We start from the raw sequence: 18,511 nt of genomic DNA on the forward strand, positions 1-18,511 counted from the left end.
GTTCTTCTAATTGGCATCTTTCTTTTTTTGTTGTCTTGTTTATTCTGTTCGAGGCCTTCTAAAGGCGTCTGGAATGCTCTTGTGACTGTTAGCTAAATATGTGTCCACAGGCTTTCATGTATTAACAGGCAGCATCACAGCTCTTGCTGCTCTCATTGCAAGTTGCAGGAGGAAGTTTGTTCTTTCATTATTCTCGTGTAATTCTTTTTAATGTGGATAGCAAAGGGTTTTTTGGGAAGGAAGCAGTTTTCTCTTTTGTCTGCATTTTGTAGAGACCTTTTTATGGTGCCTATAGAATACCACGGTGTTGAGTACCTGTGTTGTGTCTCCCTTCCAACTCCTCCTTAACTGTGCCCAGGCAAAGCTGCAGCTTTGATTTTTAGCAGCTATGCATGACATGACCATCTGCCTGGAGTGAAGTGAGGACTGGCATTTTCTGATGTGAAACTGACTAATGTGGGAGGAAGGGAAGAAAAAACTGCCTTTTGTGGAGTAGAAAGGTGCATGACAGAGCACTAATGAGGTACGTGGTTTCTCTCCTGACTGCAGTAAAAAGAAGGGGCTAATACTCAGTACTGCTCCTAGAGCTTCCCAACCCTCTTGGCTACAAAGAACGCATACAGTGACCCAGGAGCTCGCACTGAGACACCGTAACCAGAGTGAAGAACTGCTAGTTTAAACACATGCCCCTCACCAAAAAAAAAACCCCTCCTGAAAACAGGCAAACAAAAAAACCCCTGAAGATGTAGCTCACATGTTTCCAGTTCTGCAAGTTGTTGTGTAGGGACTCTTTCATCTTCCTATGGATGCTTCTGGCATCATTTTCTAAAACTGAAGGTTGGTTGTTCTTACGCTTTGTTGTTGCCTTTCTCTGTCCCACCCAAATCATAGTTGTTTAGTACATAGGGAGGCAATTCCTAAATGAATAACGAATACTTTTTTTTCTTTTCAAAAGTACGTCCTCCTGAGCAACTTGCTGCAGGGTAGTAGCTTTATTTTCTGCTTTCAAGTTTACGTGCAGTACATGTGTAGTGGGGAAGAATGGCTAGAGAGGAAAAAACCTCTGTGCATTTAATCATAGAATGGTTTGGGCTGGAAGGGACCTTTAAAGGTTCCTTTAAACTCCAACCCCTCCTGCAATGAGGAGGGATATCTTCCACTAGATCAGGTTGCTCAGCACCCCGTCCAACCTTGAATGTTTCCAGGGATGGGGCATCTACCACCTCTCTGGGCAACCTGTTCCAGTGTTTCACCACCTCATGTCACCAGTCCTGATTTAGGGTCCTGCTGACTATGACAGTTTGTCGCGAATGGGTGGTTTATGTCGCTTAAAGAACCATTGTCAAAGGTATTAGCAAAACTGGTTTTAATGTGGTGTAAAAGTTACAAAGTTCGATGGCAAGGTTCACTCTCTTACTGTATGGCACAATCATTTGAACAGTGATGCAAAGTTACCAAGGCACAAATCAAGGTTACCATACTACAAGGTCGTGCGCGATACTGGTCGCTTACCAAAGATCTGCCGTTGGTAAGAGGTGTCTCTGCCTCGAGGAGCAACCTTGAGAGGTGTCCTAGCCCAAGAGGAGATCACCGCCACGCGGCCATGCTGCTGAGCAGGGAGAGCTCAAAGGAGGCTCACTTAAGATGTCATATTTATGGAATAAAGCTCTTGGTTTGTAGTCAGATTACATGTGAGGGGAAGGGTATGCATGAGACTCCTTGTACACACAACTCTGTTCCTTGATAGAGGATTCTTGGAAGAGCCACCTGCTGTTCACGTGCTAATCGCATGATGGGTGTTCCAAGCTCATATGCATCGATGCTCACTGGGTCACTCTGCTTCTTTGTGGGTTTTCAGAGAAATTGAAACTAGAGGAGTTCTTGGCCTGTTATCAGCTCAGGCCTTTACCCCCTTTGGAGCCTGTACCAAACTGCAGCTAGTTTGGTTAAGGGCTTGAGTGCATCTGTCACACCTCATCATAAAAAATGTCTCCCTTATCTCTAGTCTGCATCTACCCTCTTTGAGTTTAAAACCATTAGCCCTTGTCCTATCGCAGCAGGCCTTACTAAGGGGTGTCATCTTCTAGATTTGCTAGGAGTTTGCAGTTTAACACCTGCTACTCTATCAGAGACTTAACTGCACCTGCTCTGTGGTATTTAAAACTGTATACAATTAAAAACCTTGTACCTATTAACAACATTCCAAGGCCACTATCTAGTCTTCCCTCAGGACTGGGAAGAGACAGACAGGCCACAACCTCGGTCTTGTTCGTGACCGAAGCGATCTGCCGACACGTCGGTGAGAGGTCCGCCGCTGGCTTCGCTGCGTCTGTTGACAACTGACCCTGTAGCACACACTGGTCGCAAGGTCAGGCCTTTGTGAGATGTACATCCAGAAGGTACAGAACAGGAAAAATAGTTGTACGTTTAACATCTAACACTTCTTGAGGTATAAATATTTGCAATTCAGTTGCATCAGCGTTTGATTCATATGAGATCTGAAGGAATTCTTACAGTCTTTCCAAAAGCTCCAATTGGGTGTTTTCACTGAAGGAGATCACACAGGAACCGGTCTTGGGTGCTGTGCTTTTTGCCCTTAGGGCTACACTTGTCTGGCATGATGTTCGTGGCTTTTTAGTGTTGCTGGCTAGTATTGCTTGAGAAATGTCTGGGTTGTGATGGGTTGTCACGCTGGCAGCCTGTGAGAGATCATGGGGTTGCACAGCAGAACCTGGGAGGCTGCGTGATGTGTGGGAGCTATCGGTAGGAGGTCAGGAGGAGGTGTGGGTTGCTCAACGTGCGTGCTAGCCCTATGTCTTTACTACTTTCTGAAGTCAGATTGTGCCTTCAAGCAAAACTTGAAGGTTTCTGGAGTTTGATGTAAGATATGTATTTTTTTATTTTATTTTACTAGCAATTTAAACTCTGCTGTAGCGGAGCACCATTTTCACAGCCCAGTGTTGATGCTCTGTCCGCTGCGGCGGTGCCTATGCATGTCTGGAAGCAATCCTTCACGTCTGCAGTAATTTTTAGAGAGCACGGTTCAACCCTCAATGCTGAAATTGCCCACATTGTTTTTTGTTTAGTGGTGCTGGTTTTTTTTTTGGTTTTTGTTTTTTTTTTTAACAGCATAGAGGAGCAATACAATATGGCCTGCTCTTGTGCTTATTAAGTGTCCTAATACGAATTCATTAATTTCCCTGTTGCTTCTGCAGGTGCATCCTGCGTTTTTTGCCCCTCACCGTCCTACATCATTTTACTGGAACGGTTCAGCTTGGCTTATTGACAGGGAGGAGCAGCGAAGCTGCAGGGTAGGGACTGGCAGCCCAGGAACTGCACTGATGCACCCTTGTTCTACCTCTTGTTGCCTTAAAAGCCTCACAACCAAGCAGCTGATGGACTTCTAGCATAGCAGGACTGCTAGGACCTGCATTACCAGCGGCTGTGCCGTGCACCTGGTCGATGCCAGCGCTGCTGCGTCCCACTGGCTGCAGCGAGCGTTCTCCTCCAGCGCTGCGAGGTTGCTTTCCCTGTTAATAACCTCGGTGTGCAGCCTGGAGCTGGGCCGGCGGTGGCTGTGCCGCTGGAGCCTGGTGGAAACCCTCCCGGCCGGGACTAGCGATGGTGGGCGACAGCAGGGACCCCGCTGCTCCGCCGGCCCTGCCTGCCAGGGCAACCTCACTTTACAAGTATTTATTTACCCCCGCTCTCTCCCCGTTCTGTTTGTCCGGATTGTGTGAAGCTGTTTGAACAGTGAAATAAGAGATGTTATATTTGGCCACTCTGGGTGAATGAGAGCTACGGGGCTGCCTGTGCCCGAGCTGATGGTGGGACCAGGCTGCGAGGGGCTGAGGGGCCGTGCCGGGCTGGTTGGGAAGGCTCCATCCTGCTTCAGGCCCCTCACGGGCACTGGTGGTGCAAGACCGCGGTTGCCGTTGGCCCCTGACAACCCCAAGAAGGCTTCGAGTCTCGTGGGGGCCACGAAAGGACCCTGAACCCCCCGGGTGCCCGCTGAGCCACCTGCTTCGGCTTGGTCGTGCCCCTGGCCGTGTCACGGTGGGAAGCACCAGTGCCTGTTTTTACTGCTGTGCTGGTGGATCGTGGGGCGCAGCAATGTTACTTGTTCCCCCGGTCCAGTATTTCTTGCACCGGCGTCCCTAAGGGCTGTGAGGCCGGGACCCACTCGCCCTCGGTGGGCACGGGTGGCTGTCCCTGGGGATGCTGCCGACTGCGCTGGGGGGCCATCAGCGCGTCGGTAGTGACCCCCCAGCCTCTCTTCTGGCAGCAGCCCCATACCTTGCCATTTGCTGCTTGGCGTTTCCTAATTTTCTATTGCCAGGACCCATGGACAAGCCTGGTCACACAGGGTGTGAATGAACTCTGCTCATCTGGTTGATACACTGAAGAAATAATTGGTGTCAACTGATGTCACCATGTTGACTTTACTGTATCTGTGCTGATATACTGATGCACTATTACCTACAGAAGGGGAATATAATCTCGTTTACCTTCTCCAGGCTCAGCAGCATTTTACACTTCAGTGTGTTTTCAAACAGGAAAGTGTAGGAAGCAAACAGCATGCTTTGAAGCGAAAGATTTGACTTAGTCAAACCCAGGCAAAACACTTGCAATTTTTACATCCTAGGCTGGAGCACTATAGTTCAGTAAAAAGACTGTTTTGTTTTGCTGTAGCTTAGTTTTTCCTGTTTAAAAATGTTTTAACTTCTCAGAAGTGGGTTCTGGGATGACAGAATTGTGGAATGGTTTGGGTTGGAAAGGATCTTCAAAGGTCATCTAGTCCAACCCCCCTGCCATGGGCAGGGACACCTTCCACCAGACCAGGTTGCTCCAAGCCCCATCCAACCTGGCCTTGAACACGGCCAGGGATGGGGCATCCACAGCCTCTCTGGGCAACCTGTTCCACTGCCTCACCACCCTCATCGTAATAAACGTTTGCCTTCTGTCCAATTTAAATCCACCCTCTTCCAGTTTAAAACCCCTGCCCCTTGTCCTGTCGCTACAGACCTTCATAAAAGGTCTCTCTCCATCTTGCCTATAAGCACACTTCATATTGTGGAAGGCCACTGTAAGGTCTCCCTGGAGCCTTCTCTTCTCCAGGCTGAACTCCGACTCTCTCCGCCTGTCCTCACAGGGGAGGGGGTAAACTTGCAGCTCAGAGGCAGTTTGAACAGGTCAGTTCCCCTCCACGCTGTGCGCTGGGTGAGCTCACCAGGTGAAAACCTCTGGCTGCTGCAAGTATTCCACGTGTCTGCATGCGCGAGCTCCCCCCCTGTTTCAAACGGCGATTACGCAGGCTTTTGAGAAACACGGGTATGAGCACACAGACCTGAAGCGCATGATGTACACAAAGTACAGAAGTTCAAGTCTCCTTGGCACCTTGCAGGCTTTTGTGGTTTGTTTGTTTTTTTCCTGCAGCATGCCGGTGAGTTCGACTCAATACTGTGCTGATACAGCGCCGAACAAACTTGTTAAGAATAGCTTACGTGAGTCAGAGAAAATTAAGAGGCCAAAAAAAAAAAATTAGATTAGGCAATGTATTAGCCATGAAAATACAAATAGTTTACTGCTGTTGTTGACGTAATCAGTTTTTACAGATTTGTATACCTTCCACCTGAATTCTCTTAAAATACCAAATGTGCTGCATTCCTGGAGTTGCATGCTGTAAAAATCACAAGTGATAACTGCGTGATCATCCCATGAACGCTGATGTCTAGCAACACCTGGAAGAGGTAAGTTGCTGATTCTTGGGTGTTTGTTACTGCCATGTGCAATTTAAAAGAACTGGCAAATGTGGAATAGATTTGGCTTGTGTTTACTGCAGTGTTTTAAATTCCAAGTATTTTATTTAGCTGAAACAAATACTAGTGTGATCAGTTGGTTTGGGGGCTGCCTTTCAGAGCTGTCAGAGAGCTCATTTAAAGCTCAGGTAATTTCTCCATTTATGGATATATCTAATTATATGTACAACTAATCTAGGTTAGCCAGTGTGCTAGCTAAGAACTTTAATTTCTATTTTTTGCAGAGGTAACACTTGTCAAGTTTGGTTAATGTTGGTTTCCTGAACCTTGTAGAGCATTGAATAATATATTGCTTTAATCTGCAACATCACAATTTATTGGCTTAAATTGTTCCAACAACAGATGAAATACTATATCAGTAGTTCAGCTTAAACAAGCAGTTTCAGAAACACAGCTTCCCTGTGATCTTTTTAGGTGCCATGAAAAAAACAACTGTATTCCTGGTTGAAGAGTTTGAATTTCAGTGGAAGGAGCTTTCTGGTAGTGCTTTTCTAATTCCTTAGGTCCAAACAAAGTAATTGACCCAAGCAGTCCATACGCATTGTATAGAAAACCACCATTTACAAAATGGAAATCATCAACAAATAGAGGTGTAGAAAAAAACAGGTTTTATTTATGATACAGTGAGGATGGAATGTAATTACAAAAGCCAAGAAGCACCTGAAGCAGGAGTGAGGTGAACTTAAAAAATCAGCTGTTATTGCTATAAAAGTCTCTTAGATTTCAGTTTTAAGCATTCAGGTATATAATCAGACTATGCGAACAGGAAATTTGCAGCCGATCCTTTTTTGTCCTTCTTCTCTTGCAGTGGTGCCAGACAACTTTGGGCTAATTGCTTCTTTCTACAGAAGGAAAGAGCTAGCCATTCTGGCCATTTATCAAGCCTGGCATGCAATAACCTGGTTCTCTGTGGGAAAAGATATAGTGCCAAATAATGCCTTGCTTCCTTCCCCTTTGCTTTGGCAAAGATGGCTGTGTGCAAGATGGGATGGTGTCATCCCATTGCCGTGTGTCCCCGGCTGCCAGGACAGCGTGCCTTCAGACAGACAGACAGACAACTGGCAGGTCTGGAAGTTCTGCGTTTGAAGGTCGTGTGGCATTGAGCAATACACTCTCCTGCAAAAGCTACCCTATGTGCGATGGCCGCTCCAACAGCAGGCGGTTAAAATCTGTTTGTGATGAGCGGCTTGGTTGCAGAGGGAAAAGCTGCAATGCAAAAACCACTCGGTGCTGCTGCTGTGGGGCAGCGTGACCCAGATGAATGTCCACAGCACAGTGGAGCAAGAGACCTTCGAAATGATCCTTTGGCCTGGGGTTTGTCTAGAAAAAAATCATCAAGCTTGTAAAATAATATGCTGATCATCATCAGAGAGTCTGCCAATCAAAATAGAAAGAGCTGCATTTTGTGGAGGCCTGTGGGCTTCTCTGCTATTGCCAGTAGTTAAGTGCTAAAGCAGGGTGAGGCTTGAAAAAAACAAATACAATAAAAAGATGATTGTTTTGGGTGTGTTTGAAATGCCCAAGCAAAAAATACTAAAATAAAAGTTAGATTTCAATGCTGGACATAAGCACTTTCCAGAGTCTATTTTCAGTATTTTGCAAGGGTTTAGCACTTTGATCACCCTCTGTTAATTTACAGAACTGCAGCTGTTAGTGTTTACTGTTGTGGCAAACACAGCAAATAGAAAAGATACATATATTCTCTTAAAGTAAATGTAGTGCATATCTGACCAAGGTAACCATTTACTATTGAAGTTTTTTTGGTGTTTCAAAGCTGGGAGTATTTGTATTATTTGGCAAATGACATAATGTTAGACTAGCAAAAAATGCATATATATACTGTATAGATAGTAGGACAACACAGCACTAGATCCATATGTTAGACTTAATTTGTGTCAAACTTAATTTGCTTTTACAGACACTTTTAAAAATTAATTTTCCATTCAGCTTTTGAGGTAATAAGTTAAAAAAGCACCAACATGATTTATTCAAATGTCTAACCATCATAGAAGGTTTTACCGTATAAGAACTACGTGATAAACAGGTTCCTTATACTGAGAAAGACTTCTATAAATTTTTCATGCAGACTTGACATCTGCTGATATGGCTGCGGATGAGTCCTGCCTTGAGTGTATCTGCCGAGGGCTTGCTTTGGAAGGGCTGGTCGATCGTAGTGAGCCAGAAGCTGTATTTATTTGCAAAGTAGTGACAGGTTCCGCGTGCTCCGTTGCATTCGATGAAGGGAGTCGCTCTGAAATCTTCCAGGCAGCTCCCAGGAGAAACCAGTGACTGTCCTCCACCTTCATCACCAGCAGCAGTGTGCTAAACGAGACAAGGAGGGCAGCGTTCAGAGTACAACCTCAGGCAGTGCTGTCAAAACCTTACACGTGGGAAAGGAGAAAAACCACTAGAATTGCTCCTAATTCTTATCTCCAGAGCAGAGAGTTGGCTACTCCTGCAACTGTGTAAGGCTTAAGGATTCAGTTATGCTTTAGCTACACAAAGGAGCTAGCTCATATGTTGATGCCACTTTAACATCTTTTCTGTAGTTTGGATTTTCACTGGTGGAAGTCTTAGAATTGGAGAATCATTTAGGTGGGAAGGCCAACTGGAGGTCACTGCAGCTGGTCCCCTGCTCAAAGCAGGGCCAACTCCAAAGTTGCTCTCAGTGGCTCCAGGGTGCTGTCGGGTTGTTAATACCTCCAAGGATGGAGTTTCCACGCCCTCTCTGGGCATCCTATTCCTCTGTTTGACTACCCTCCCTGAGAAGAACTTTCCACCACATATCTAACTTGAATTTCCCTAATTATGAAGTCTTACTCTGCATTGCACATGAGGAGCACTGTGGAAACAAAATTAGCTTCTATACAAATAACTATGGCATAGTCTTTGATAACAAATTACACCAAAATCATGCATCTTTACACCACTGAACTGTTACACTGTGGTAGCGAACTGAATGTTACTTTTCTTCTGTCAAAGGCATTGCTAACAAACCGGGCATTTCCTCTGTCCCTTTAAGAGCTGTACAGCTGCATTTTTAAGTGAAGCTGTTTAATTTTTTGTTAAAAACTGAAGGAATTTGCAATATAAAAGAAAGCAGCTGGAAAATAAAGTAGTTTTGTAAATGGCAGGAGAAATCTGGGCACATCCAATACATTTGCCTGCCTATGTTTTATAAACGCCATACTATAAAAGTGCAAGCTGTAACTGGCTCGGTTTGTGCTGCGAGAGGCCCACTGTGTTCATATAAATGAGTAACAGAAGTGCCCACCTTTTAACAGAGTAAAGGACTCTGATCTCTGGCTGGTGTTACAGGCTGAGGTTTAGAGTTAAAAAAAAACCCACAACCCACCAGCAACTCCCTCCTCCCATACCCCCTGCCCAAAACCTGCAGCCCACCAGCTGTCTTTCTTACAAATTTGCAAGCTTTGCTAAACTATGAAGTTCAGGAGCAAAACCCTTCTAGCATCCCTCTACAAGAACAAAGTTGGTAAGAAGCAGCATAAACTATTAAAACTATTACAGCTTTGAGGCCTCTGCAGTTGGAGCTGGAAAGCACTTAGTAGAAACTGCACATGCTATTTGGCATTCCTACACTCAGTGTACAAGCTCCAATTCTACACCTGTAATATCTCTTCTTGTATTGGCCACGGCCTCTCATCCTTCTGCAAGGCTTATGCCGCTCTACCTTTATAGGATGGATGATAGTGGAGTGCCCTCGCTACATGAAACCTTCCCGGCTTCTACGGCTGTTTGGGCAGGAGTCCGTGACTCCCTTCATCATTGTACCTTAGGGGAAGGAGGTGACAAATTTCAGCCAAGAAGTAGAACAATATGTACTCTGAGATAAACACAAGTGTGCTGTACTTCTTCCATAGTTGCCTGAGAAGCAAAAATGTGCACGCCAAACACTTCATTTGCTCGGAACGCTAGCTGGGAGAACGCGAACTCTTCTCACTGTGTGTTCCTTGGTGCTGGCAGACTTTGTCCTGGCAAAAGATTCTTGCTAAGGTAACAACTTTGCTCCTAACAATGCTCAGTGTTTACACAGGGCTTTGCAAACATTTAGTCAATCCTTGGAATTCTTGTGAAGTAACTATGAGATTGGTATCAGGGCTTTTTATAGAAGCAAAACAAAGGTCAAACACAGGGCTGGTCAAAAATTTGACCTGCCCTCTCAAAACATGGGTGTTTTGGTTTTTTTTTTTTTCCTGTAACTAAATGAAAAATATCAGATTTCCTTTACCTTAAATTTTTCAGAAAATAAGTTTTTGGCTTTTGACAAACAAATGGTTTGTGGGTAAGATTGCTATTGTTCTTCTATGATGTTTTCTGCCAGAGAAATATTTTTTTTTTCCCAACCCTGTTTACTTCAGCATTCAGTCCAGTCTTTAATGAGTTTACAACATGGGTATTCTGTTGCAGGTTTTGACTCCCATGTACATCAAGCAAGTCAGAAAAATGAGTATCTGTCAGATTATTCACTAACACATTCTAGCTGCTCTTTACCATGTTAAGCCCTCCAGTGCTTACATGATCTTTCTCTACAGTCTTGCAAGAAGAGGTCAGGCCCTTCAGTAGGTCTTCCACTGCACACCTAATGCTAAACTTTTCTGTAGCATCCCATTTCCTAATTATAAGATCACAAGATCTAAGAGATCCTATAAGTCATGGGATATACAGCTCAGCTCTTGTTGCCATTAGAGATGCAACACTGAAGTTTAATTTTAAAAACAGCAGGCTGTCTCTCTTCCCAGACTAGGTGAAAGACTTTGGCTTCTAAATCTTCAACCAAACGTGAATGATTTTAAGTTTCCAAAAGACCAGTTGTTTTGGTTTTTTTTTCCTCCAGATCAGCTTCTTAATAGTCATGTACATAAGTAACTCCCAATCTTCAGCTGTGAAAATGCTTTGTAGGCTACTGTCGCACCTCAGTGCAATTTTATTTGTTAATCCACAGCTGTCCCTGTGTTCTGCTCCAAAGCACTATTCTGTACATAAAGTAAGGACTCCAGATGCTATTCTGACAAGAGGCAATTTTCTCTGCAATTCACAGAAATTTTGTTTCTCCTCTTCTGCTTCCTAGAAACTAGTTTTGTAGTTCCCCAGTATGATGCATGGTTTTGGTGCTGCTGGCTCCAAAACAGAGCAGCCTTCCTAGTATCTAGACTCAAACTTAAAACCCAGTGCTACACAAAATGTGACACTGGAGAACAAATACCATAAGGAAGGAATATCCGATCCACAAACTGCGCCAGCCTTCAGGGCAGTGAGGAATAGAAGCTTCTTGGCTATGGACAGCAATTGCCACAGCTGGAGCCTCGCAGACCGAGCAGCGACTGATATACGGCCTGATGTCTTCTTCTGCCACAGGCATCATTGGAAGAGGTGCTGTAGTTGAGAGCCAGTAGGATTTATCATTTCGACTTGCATAATAACAAATATCCCCAGGGTTACAGTAGAGGAATGGCATAGTACTAAAACGAGCCAAACATGAGCCAGCCAGCCCTGTTAAAAAAGAAGGAAAAAAAAATTATGGCAATCATTCTCACAGAAGACAATGCACATTTTCAGTTTCCTGCTCCTTCCTAAGCACGTGCCAGTAAAACCCTGCGGTCCAGAATGTTTCGCTGGCTTTACAGGTCCTCTTGAACAACACTAATGACTCCAGGAGCTCTCTCAGGGGCACTCTATGCAGACATACAGTTTTTATCTTCTCATTCTGGTGTTTCCTAAGCCTGTTTGCCAAAGTCCCAGCTTTCTCCAAGTTCTGTTTATTTTTTGGTTTTGTTCTTTTCAGCCGGAGAGATGGAATTGAGGCTACTGCCAACAACACCTGCACGTACCTAGATCCTGGTTGTGTGCTTTCTCTTGTCCTTCAAAGTACAGCAGGCTGTATCCACTCCAGAGTTTGTTCATGCCAACTGGGCACATTGGCTCTTGATCGGACTGGCTGTGCTTCACCAGCAGGTAGCCCATGCTGACGCTGCGACCCGGCATGCCTGGCAGCCCAGGGCTACCGGGGCGGCCTGGTTGACCTTAGAAGAGTTGGGGGGGGGAGAAATAATAGAACTTAGTTTTGTGCTCCCATAAATGCTCTGATGCTAAGCTGCTGATGAACAAAGCTTAATTGCATGAGGCCTCTTCTTACGGTAAGTTGTTATTAAAAGGGCTGTAGTTCTAGGATTATAGCAGTTGCTTTTGAAGTAGATTGGTGCTGGATCAGGCTCCCTCATTTCTAAGATGATGTATTTCACTATCAGAGCCAGAGAAAGCCACATATAAAGTTCTGATGAATTTGAGCATACTTTGTACAATACAGATGAGCATATTTTTCCTTTAAAATGTTTTCTTAGTCCAAGATTAACCAATGGTTTTTGAGTTGCTTGTATTTGCTTCATATGGTTAAAACTATGCTCTGCAAATACCTTTTTCTCTGTGTACTTAGCTAATTAAGATAGTAATTGTTCTGCTCTTTGATTGGATAAGGACACAGGTATTTCTTTTACAAATACATTCCCTTAACATCATCTATCTAAAGATCACCTACCCAACCATTCATTTCCATGAATGTAACTGTTAGTAAATCACTAGGCTGAAATACTTAAGAGAAAACCAATATAAAAATATTCAGATCAAAACAAGCTCACTCACATGAGCGGACTGACATCTACATCTATCAAAACTTATTCTGAAAATACTGCTTTAAGACATCTCTGTTGAAAGTTAGTTGTCCCTTGTGAAGAAGCTGTGAAGACAAACTTTCTCTCTCCTCCTCTCCTCCCCATCATGTAGTAACTACAGAACAATTTATGGCAGTGAAACAGGGAAGAGGGAAGAAGTCCTGTGCAACATCTCTTACCTTCAGATCCCACTGGACCCTGAAACCCTGCTGGTCCTTGTTCACCTCTGGAGCCGGGTGGAGCTGGAATGCCACCCCTGCCCTGGAGTCCTGGCTCTCCAGGTGAGCCTCTGAAACCTTGCACCAACAATGGTTATAAGCACAGTGACTGCAGAGGTATCAACATGCTACACATTTGCTTTACTTGCATATGTGTGGTCCTATCTGCCAGGTTTACCAATTTACACTAAAGGCAAGATCCTATGGCTCTTCTGCAGGCAAAGAGCACTGACTTCATTGGAAAAGGTTGCTGGGATCAAGACTACATGAGCCCCACAACCCTAATCTTTCACTCTTGCTACCACCATGCATCTCTGATGAGGCTAGTAGCAAGACGTGCACTGCATCGGGGCCACGCATCACTACGTAGATCGCTACGTCCCCTGGGTTGACAGTATGCCCACAAGGATGTGTGCATTTCCACCAAAGACATTCAATCTTGATTTAAGTGAGATCCGTATCTGATGTTGCTTTGGCTATGTGAGTGTTGTTGAAGTTTTCTCCTGGTTTGCTTATGTTCTGAATACTAGGAGGAGGAGGAAAGCCAAGCCCTGGCTTTGAAAGACCAAAATTTGACTCTCCTCTCTGACTTCAGAATTTAAAGCAGAAGAGAGCCAAAGCAGTGCTCTGGTGGCCTCGCTCTGCTAAGGGGAACTGAGCTTTCACGCCAAGTGTGCGACTCCTACCTGGATCGCCTGGTGGACCCTGAAGTCCCATATCTCCTGGGCTTCCTTGAGGTCCTATGTTTCCACGGGGACCTGGTGAACCTTGCTCAGCAACCAGCCTTGGAGGAAGAGCGGGCAGCCCAGGAGAGCCTGGAGGGCCCTGAAAGCCTGTGATTAGAAGCAAGATGAGATGATTAACCCCCGCCCTGTATTTTCCTTAATGTGCTTTCATCTACAGATATGTTGCTGTTACTTGGCTGCATATGTGAGAGAGGGACTGTGGTTTGCAACTCACTACCTTGGGAATAGCAGCTATATTTATTATACTGGGGGAATGTGTGTGAGTATGGGGATTGTTTTCTCTTGGACAGCACACAGATAGATAAGCAGAAGAAAATGAATAATGCTCCTGCTCTGTCATTTATGACAGAGAAGCTGAGAAGTTCCCCCCAAACAGCCAACAGCTCTCTGAGGTGCAGAACCATCTTTTAGTGGGCTTCAGGAGACCCAAATACATGGTGATATAGATGGAGTGAGGGATTTTGAAGATATTTCTAAATATCCAGTACATCTACTCTGGAGGATTAGTTTACATCAGGAATTCTTCTTTTTTTTAACTCCAAAAGTGGTTCTGATTTTGGAGTTGGCACCTCATACAAAATAAATTCATAAAGGCAGAAAGTTGACCACCCATGTTACATTTACGCATCTGTCCCCTGGAATTTGCCAGGGGTCACACACAGACATGCAGGTTGGAGAGGACTCCAGAGGACATCTAGCCCAACCTCCTGCTCAAAGCAGGGCCAGTTAGGTCAGCTCTGTGGAGTTTAGAAAGGAGTCATGCATCTGACTGCACTTACTCACCAGTTACTCCTCTATCCCCCTTGGGTCCGATAGGTCCCAGATCACCTGGAAATCCTACAGTGCCCATAAAGCCGATGACACCTTGTTCACCCTTACGACCTTTAATGAAAAATGACAGTTGGCATTACTGCATTCCTGCACAGATCAAGTGAGCGCAAAAGCCGTGTTACTAAAGCTGCTGTAGCATAGGAGGTTCCCGGGGTCCTGGCCAAGACCAGCGGTTCCCATCCTTACCTTTTGGTCCAGGGTACCCGGGAACGCCAGGTCTGCCTGCTGGTCCAGGATCACCTCTACTTCCCTTTGGGCCAGTCTGTCCACTCACACCTGTTTGTCCACTTTCTCCTTTGCTCCCTGGTGGAGCTGGTATTCCAGGCTGCCCCTGTAGTCCTGGATAACCTGTTCAGAGCACACAGAGGTTGCAGTCTGCTTATACTTCAGACCTGGGCTCAGAGGAAAATAACAGTACTATCCAATTGTATCCCATCAGGTTTTATTTCCTTAATTGAAGCGGGGAGCTAATGCTTAGCTCCCCAATAGACTTATTCAGCATTGCTGCGCCTGCTCTCAGGCCGGCTGTGGTGGCAGAGGAACTAGAGCATGAAGCTCCCACAAAGCATGGTGTCATCTCAAGCAAGATTTCAGTGGAAGTGGGGTACCTGCTGAGATACAGCCTTCAATGAGCTACTCCTTCCTCAGCAAATGCCCCACTTCACTAGGTGCCTCCCTGCTTCATCCTAAATTCTCCAAGTAACTAGAGAGAAATCAGAGAGCAGTGAGTACCTGACTCCGTGCCAGCTGGTAAATAAGCCAAGGACTTACTGTTCTGTGTATCTTAGTGCTTCAGCTGAACATCTGGATACAAATAACTACTTCATGCTGTCTTGGGAGTTAGGGGAACAGCTTCTTTTTCCAGAATTACATATTGCTTGAACCTAAACCCAGCAGGCTTCTCATCAGTTATTTCTGCTGCCTAAGAAGACATTTGGACCTTGTTTCCGAGGAGAGAGGGATTTACTAACTAGGGTTTTGAGTGGGGCATCCCTCATGCTGCCTGTTGAAGTTGGATCACGTATGGATATGAATGTAAGATGCATGTGGCAAAGTAAGAGCGAGCCACCATTTTGGCTGGGAGATGGTGTTCCTGTTCCCACCCTCCTGATTGCTTCCGTTTTTATTTTTTATCCAGTGACTGCCTGGGGAGTGGGAATCAGTATGCAGAGTTAGGCCAACTAACATTCTCTTTCTATTTGGAAACTTAGGTATTTTTTTGGTTTTCAGCTGGTTTGCCTGTTGTCAAGTTTTTGCTGAGTTTACATAAAAATTTCCATGCGTCATATAAAGATGATAGTGGGACACCTGCAACTTCTGCTCCAAGCACTTTACAGTGGCACTACAGTTTGAAATGACTGTGCAGTCCAATAAGCAACAGGTATATCATCCTCTAAATAGAGACAGAGTGGCTTTTTCATATGTGTGAGAGGCAGGCTTATAGCATGGACTTTTAGAGAGAAGAGCTAATGCTTTCCATTTGTTTGTATGGTAATTTCACATAGGAAAATTTTGTAGGTGATTAAGAAAATATTCTGTAGACTTGCAAGCCTGCCACAGACCTCAGTTTTTGAAGTATTAAATTAGCATAATGCTTCTGAAAGTTGTTAAGAGAATTCTGGATGAATAATCTGTTATTTGTATGAAAAATCAAACCCTTCCATCAGGATGACCTGGAGGAACTGCCTTCTGCTTTGAAGAGGTCTGTCCCTATTATCTTATGTACCATTAGTTCTGTCCAACAAATATTCATGCATTTTAGTGCTGTGTTTAGTACAGATATTCTACTGAATCAACACAGAAGTAATACTGACTGCTGTTTCTAACCCAGTACTTAATCTTCTATTATTGCCTGAGGGCACAACCTTGTACTTAATCTTTTATTGTTGTCTGAGGGGAACAAGGCATGAATTACCTGGCACACCATCTAGACCTGGGGAGCCTTTATCACCAGGATATCCTGATATATTTGAAATCCCAGGAGGCCCTGGAAATCCTTCCTGCCCAGGAAAGCCAAAGGGTCCGTGGACTCCTGAAAGGAAGAGAAGAAATGATCAGCACTGCAAAGAAAATGCACAATTGCAATTATAAGGACTCACCTTAGTCTAAGTATAAAGAATGGGATTTTCAAAATGGAAAACACCTGCAGTTCCCACTGATTTTTGTTTTATCTTTTCAGATGATGTTGTGGAGGTTTTTCTTAAAAGAACCAAATACTAGTTCTGTGCCAAAGCTCTCTGGATAGCTAATTACATCTCACGGTGTGGAATGCTAACAGTCTTCTCTGCCAGGTAAAATATTTCAAGATCGGAAGTACTCAAAATATCCTAGGTATATTGAAGCAGACAAGAAAGCAGCTTTGTTCTTCTGTGTCCTGTGGAGTCAGGGGTCACAGACACTTAGGGTTTTCTGGAGTCAGTTAAAACCAAAAGTTTGAATCCAAGAAGTTCTCTGTAGATGAAAACTGTTAAATGGCCAAAAATCTGGCCCACCAATAACAGATTATTCTTTTAAGTAGATTCAAATTGTCAGGAAGCCACAAAGCCCCTTTTGTTTGTTCATTTAAAAAAAATAATAGTATTTAAATCTGACAAACAAACATGAACGAGGTATGTGAAATAGCTGTTTCTTCCAATGCTTGATAATAAATCTCTGAATGGTGTTTGAGATAGCACAGCATGCTAGCAACAACAAAGTGTAACAAAAAGAATACGAATGAGCCATTGAACCAAGTAGGCAAAGGCAGTAAGGTTTTGTATCTATGCTAGTCCTTAATCCTTTCAGAGCCAAAATGTTGCAAAACTTTTTAAACCCCCTCCCTGTAATTGATTCATCCATAACATCAGTCCGGTGGCTCCCTGATGGAAGAAGAACTGCTGATAAGCGCAGCTCACTACAGCACGGTGGGTTTGAGTGGGAAGGCTGTACGCTTCCATTGCGCGAGGGCTGGTGGTGCTGGGCATGGGAATAATGCCCAGGAGGGATCAGTGGGACGATCACACATTGACAGACAGTGAGGCTTTCAGAAGAACGGTAAACATTGGCGGATTTGCAACAAAAAGAAAGAAAAGCCATTGCGTTTGTGTAACTGGAGCTTCATTAAAAGTATTCTGGGAGCTGATGGCCGAGACAGCTCTCCTATACAGCTGCGCACACTATACTGCATTTTGTGACACCTGTAACGCCCACTGCTGAAACAAATAATAAGTAGCTCCTGTTCTCTGGAACACGAACCTGGAACGCCTCTTTCTCCCTTCTGTCCCGGAGGTCCTCGGCTGCCTTCCACTCTGCTCGGCTCTCCCGCTTCGCCTTTGTCACCCACGGCACCTGGGACACCTGCAGAGCCGTAGCCGTCTGGACCTGTTGTGGAGTTGTACAAAAAGAGGGAAGCCGAAATGTTTCTGCGTGTAACATCGTACCAGCATGCTAATGTACATATATAGAGCATGTGGATTCACTAAATACGTGAGTCTGTAACGGCTCTTTGGAAAAATGGCCCATAATGGGGAAAAAAGAGGCCTTGAGGCTTTAACTTAATAAGAGGAAAGAAATTATGATTGGAAGCTGTGTTCTAACCCATCTGTGTGGCAGCACACAGTGTCTGAAGTTGTTTGCCAGAGCCCACAATAATGAAGCAAATTCCACATTGGGCTTTGGATGACACAGTTAAAGTCAGACTGCAAAGATCTCACCGACCAGGCTTGCAGCCAGCACAACGTTGTGCCTGTGAAGAGGCAGAGTAAGAGTCTCACTTACCTGGCGATCCTGGTAAGCCCTTAGTGCCCGGTAAACCATGCAGTCCACTGATTCCTCTTAAGCCAGGCAAGCCTGTTTTAAAATTACATTCATGATTATCACAATAGTTTCTATGAGTCTGTTTATATTCCTAGGCAAAAAATTCAAATGCTTGAATAAATACTATTCTGTGTTAAAATCTTGTGTATTATATGCAAATTAATTCATTACAATAAGCTTATTATGAAATACACCACACTACGGTTTTGTGATTGGCAGATTTTGTTATTATCCAATAAATTCACTATGCCAGTTTTTTTTTTTTTTTTTAAATATCTCTGATCCATCTGGTAGCATGCCATTCGTTCCAGTCTTGCTGCCACAATTTTGTTAATAACCATTTAGTTTTCCAAAATCCTCAAACCAAGACAATTATGGCATAATTGTAGGCTCTAAATGTGATTATAATGAAGCTC

General features: G+C 44.3%; 1 protein-coding gene across 1 annotated transcript in view; it reads right to left on the minus strand.

Moving 5' to 3' along the window:
- Nucleotides 1-6,410: 6,410 nt before the first annotated feature.
- Nucleotides 6,411-18,511, minus strand: part of COL4A2 (collagen type IV alpha 2 chain) — a 145,440-nt gene continuing 133,339 nt past the window's right edge. The window contains exons 39-48 of the mRNA XM_069770284.1: nt 18,057-18,128; nt 17,535-17,660; nt 16,216-16,332; nt 14,487-14,648; nt 14,253-14,351; nt 13,410-13,556; nt 12,685-12,801; nt 11,669-11,860; nt 11,044-11,330; nt 6,411-8,141 (exon numbers count right to left, since the gene is read on the minus strand). Coding sequence (XP_069626385.1) covers nt 7,887-8,141; nt 11,044-11,330; nt 11,669-11,860; nt 12,685-12,801; nt 13,410-13,556; nt 14,253-14,351; nt 14,487-14,648; nt 16,216-16,332; nt 17,535-17,660; nt 18,057-18,128 — 1,574 coding nt within the window. The 3' untranslated portion in view covers nt 6,411-7,886. The remainder of the gene's footprint in view (nt 8,142-11,043; nt 11,331-11,668; nt 11,861-12,684; nt 12,802-13,409; nt 13,557-14,252; nt 14,352-14,486; nt 14,649-16,215; nt 16,333-17,534; nt 17,661-18,056; nt 18,129-18,511) is intronic.

The sequence above is a fragment of the Haliaeetus albicilla genome, chromosome 25 (genome assembly GCF_947461875.1).
Source record: "Haliaeetus albicilla chromosome 25, bHalAlb1.1, whole genome shotgun sequence".
Taxonomy (NCBI): Eukaryota; Metazoa; Chordata; class Aves; order Accipitriformes; family Accipitridae; genus Haliaeetus; species Haliaeetus albicilla.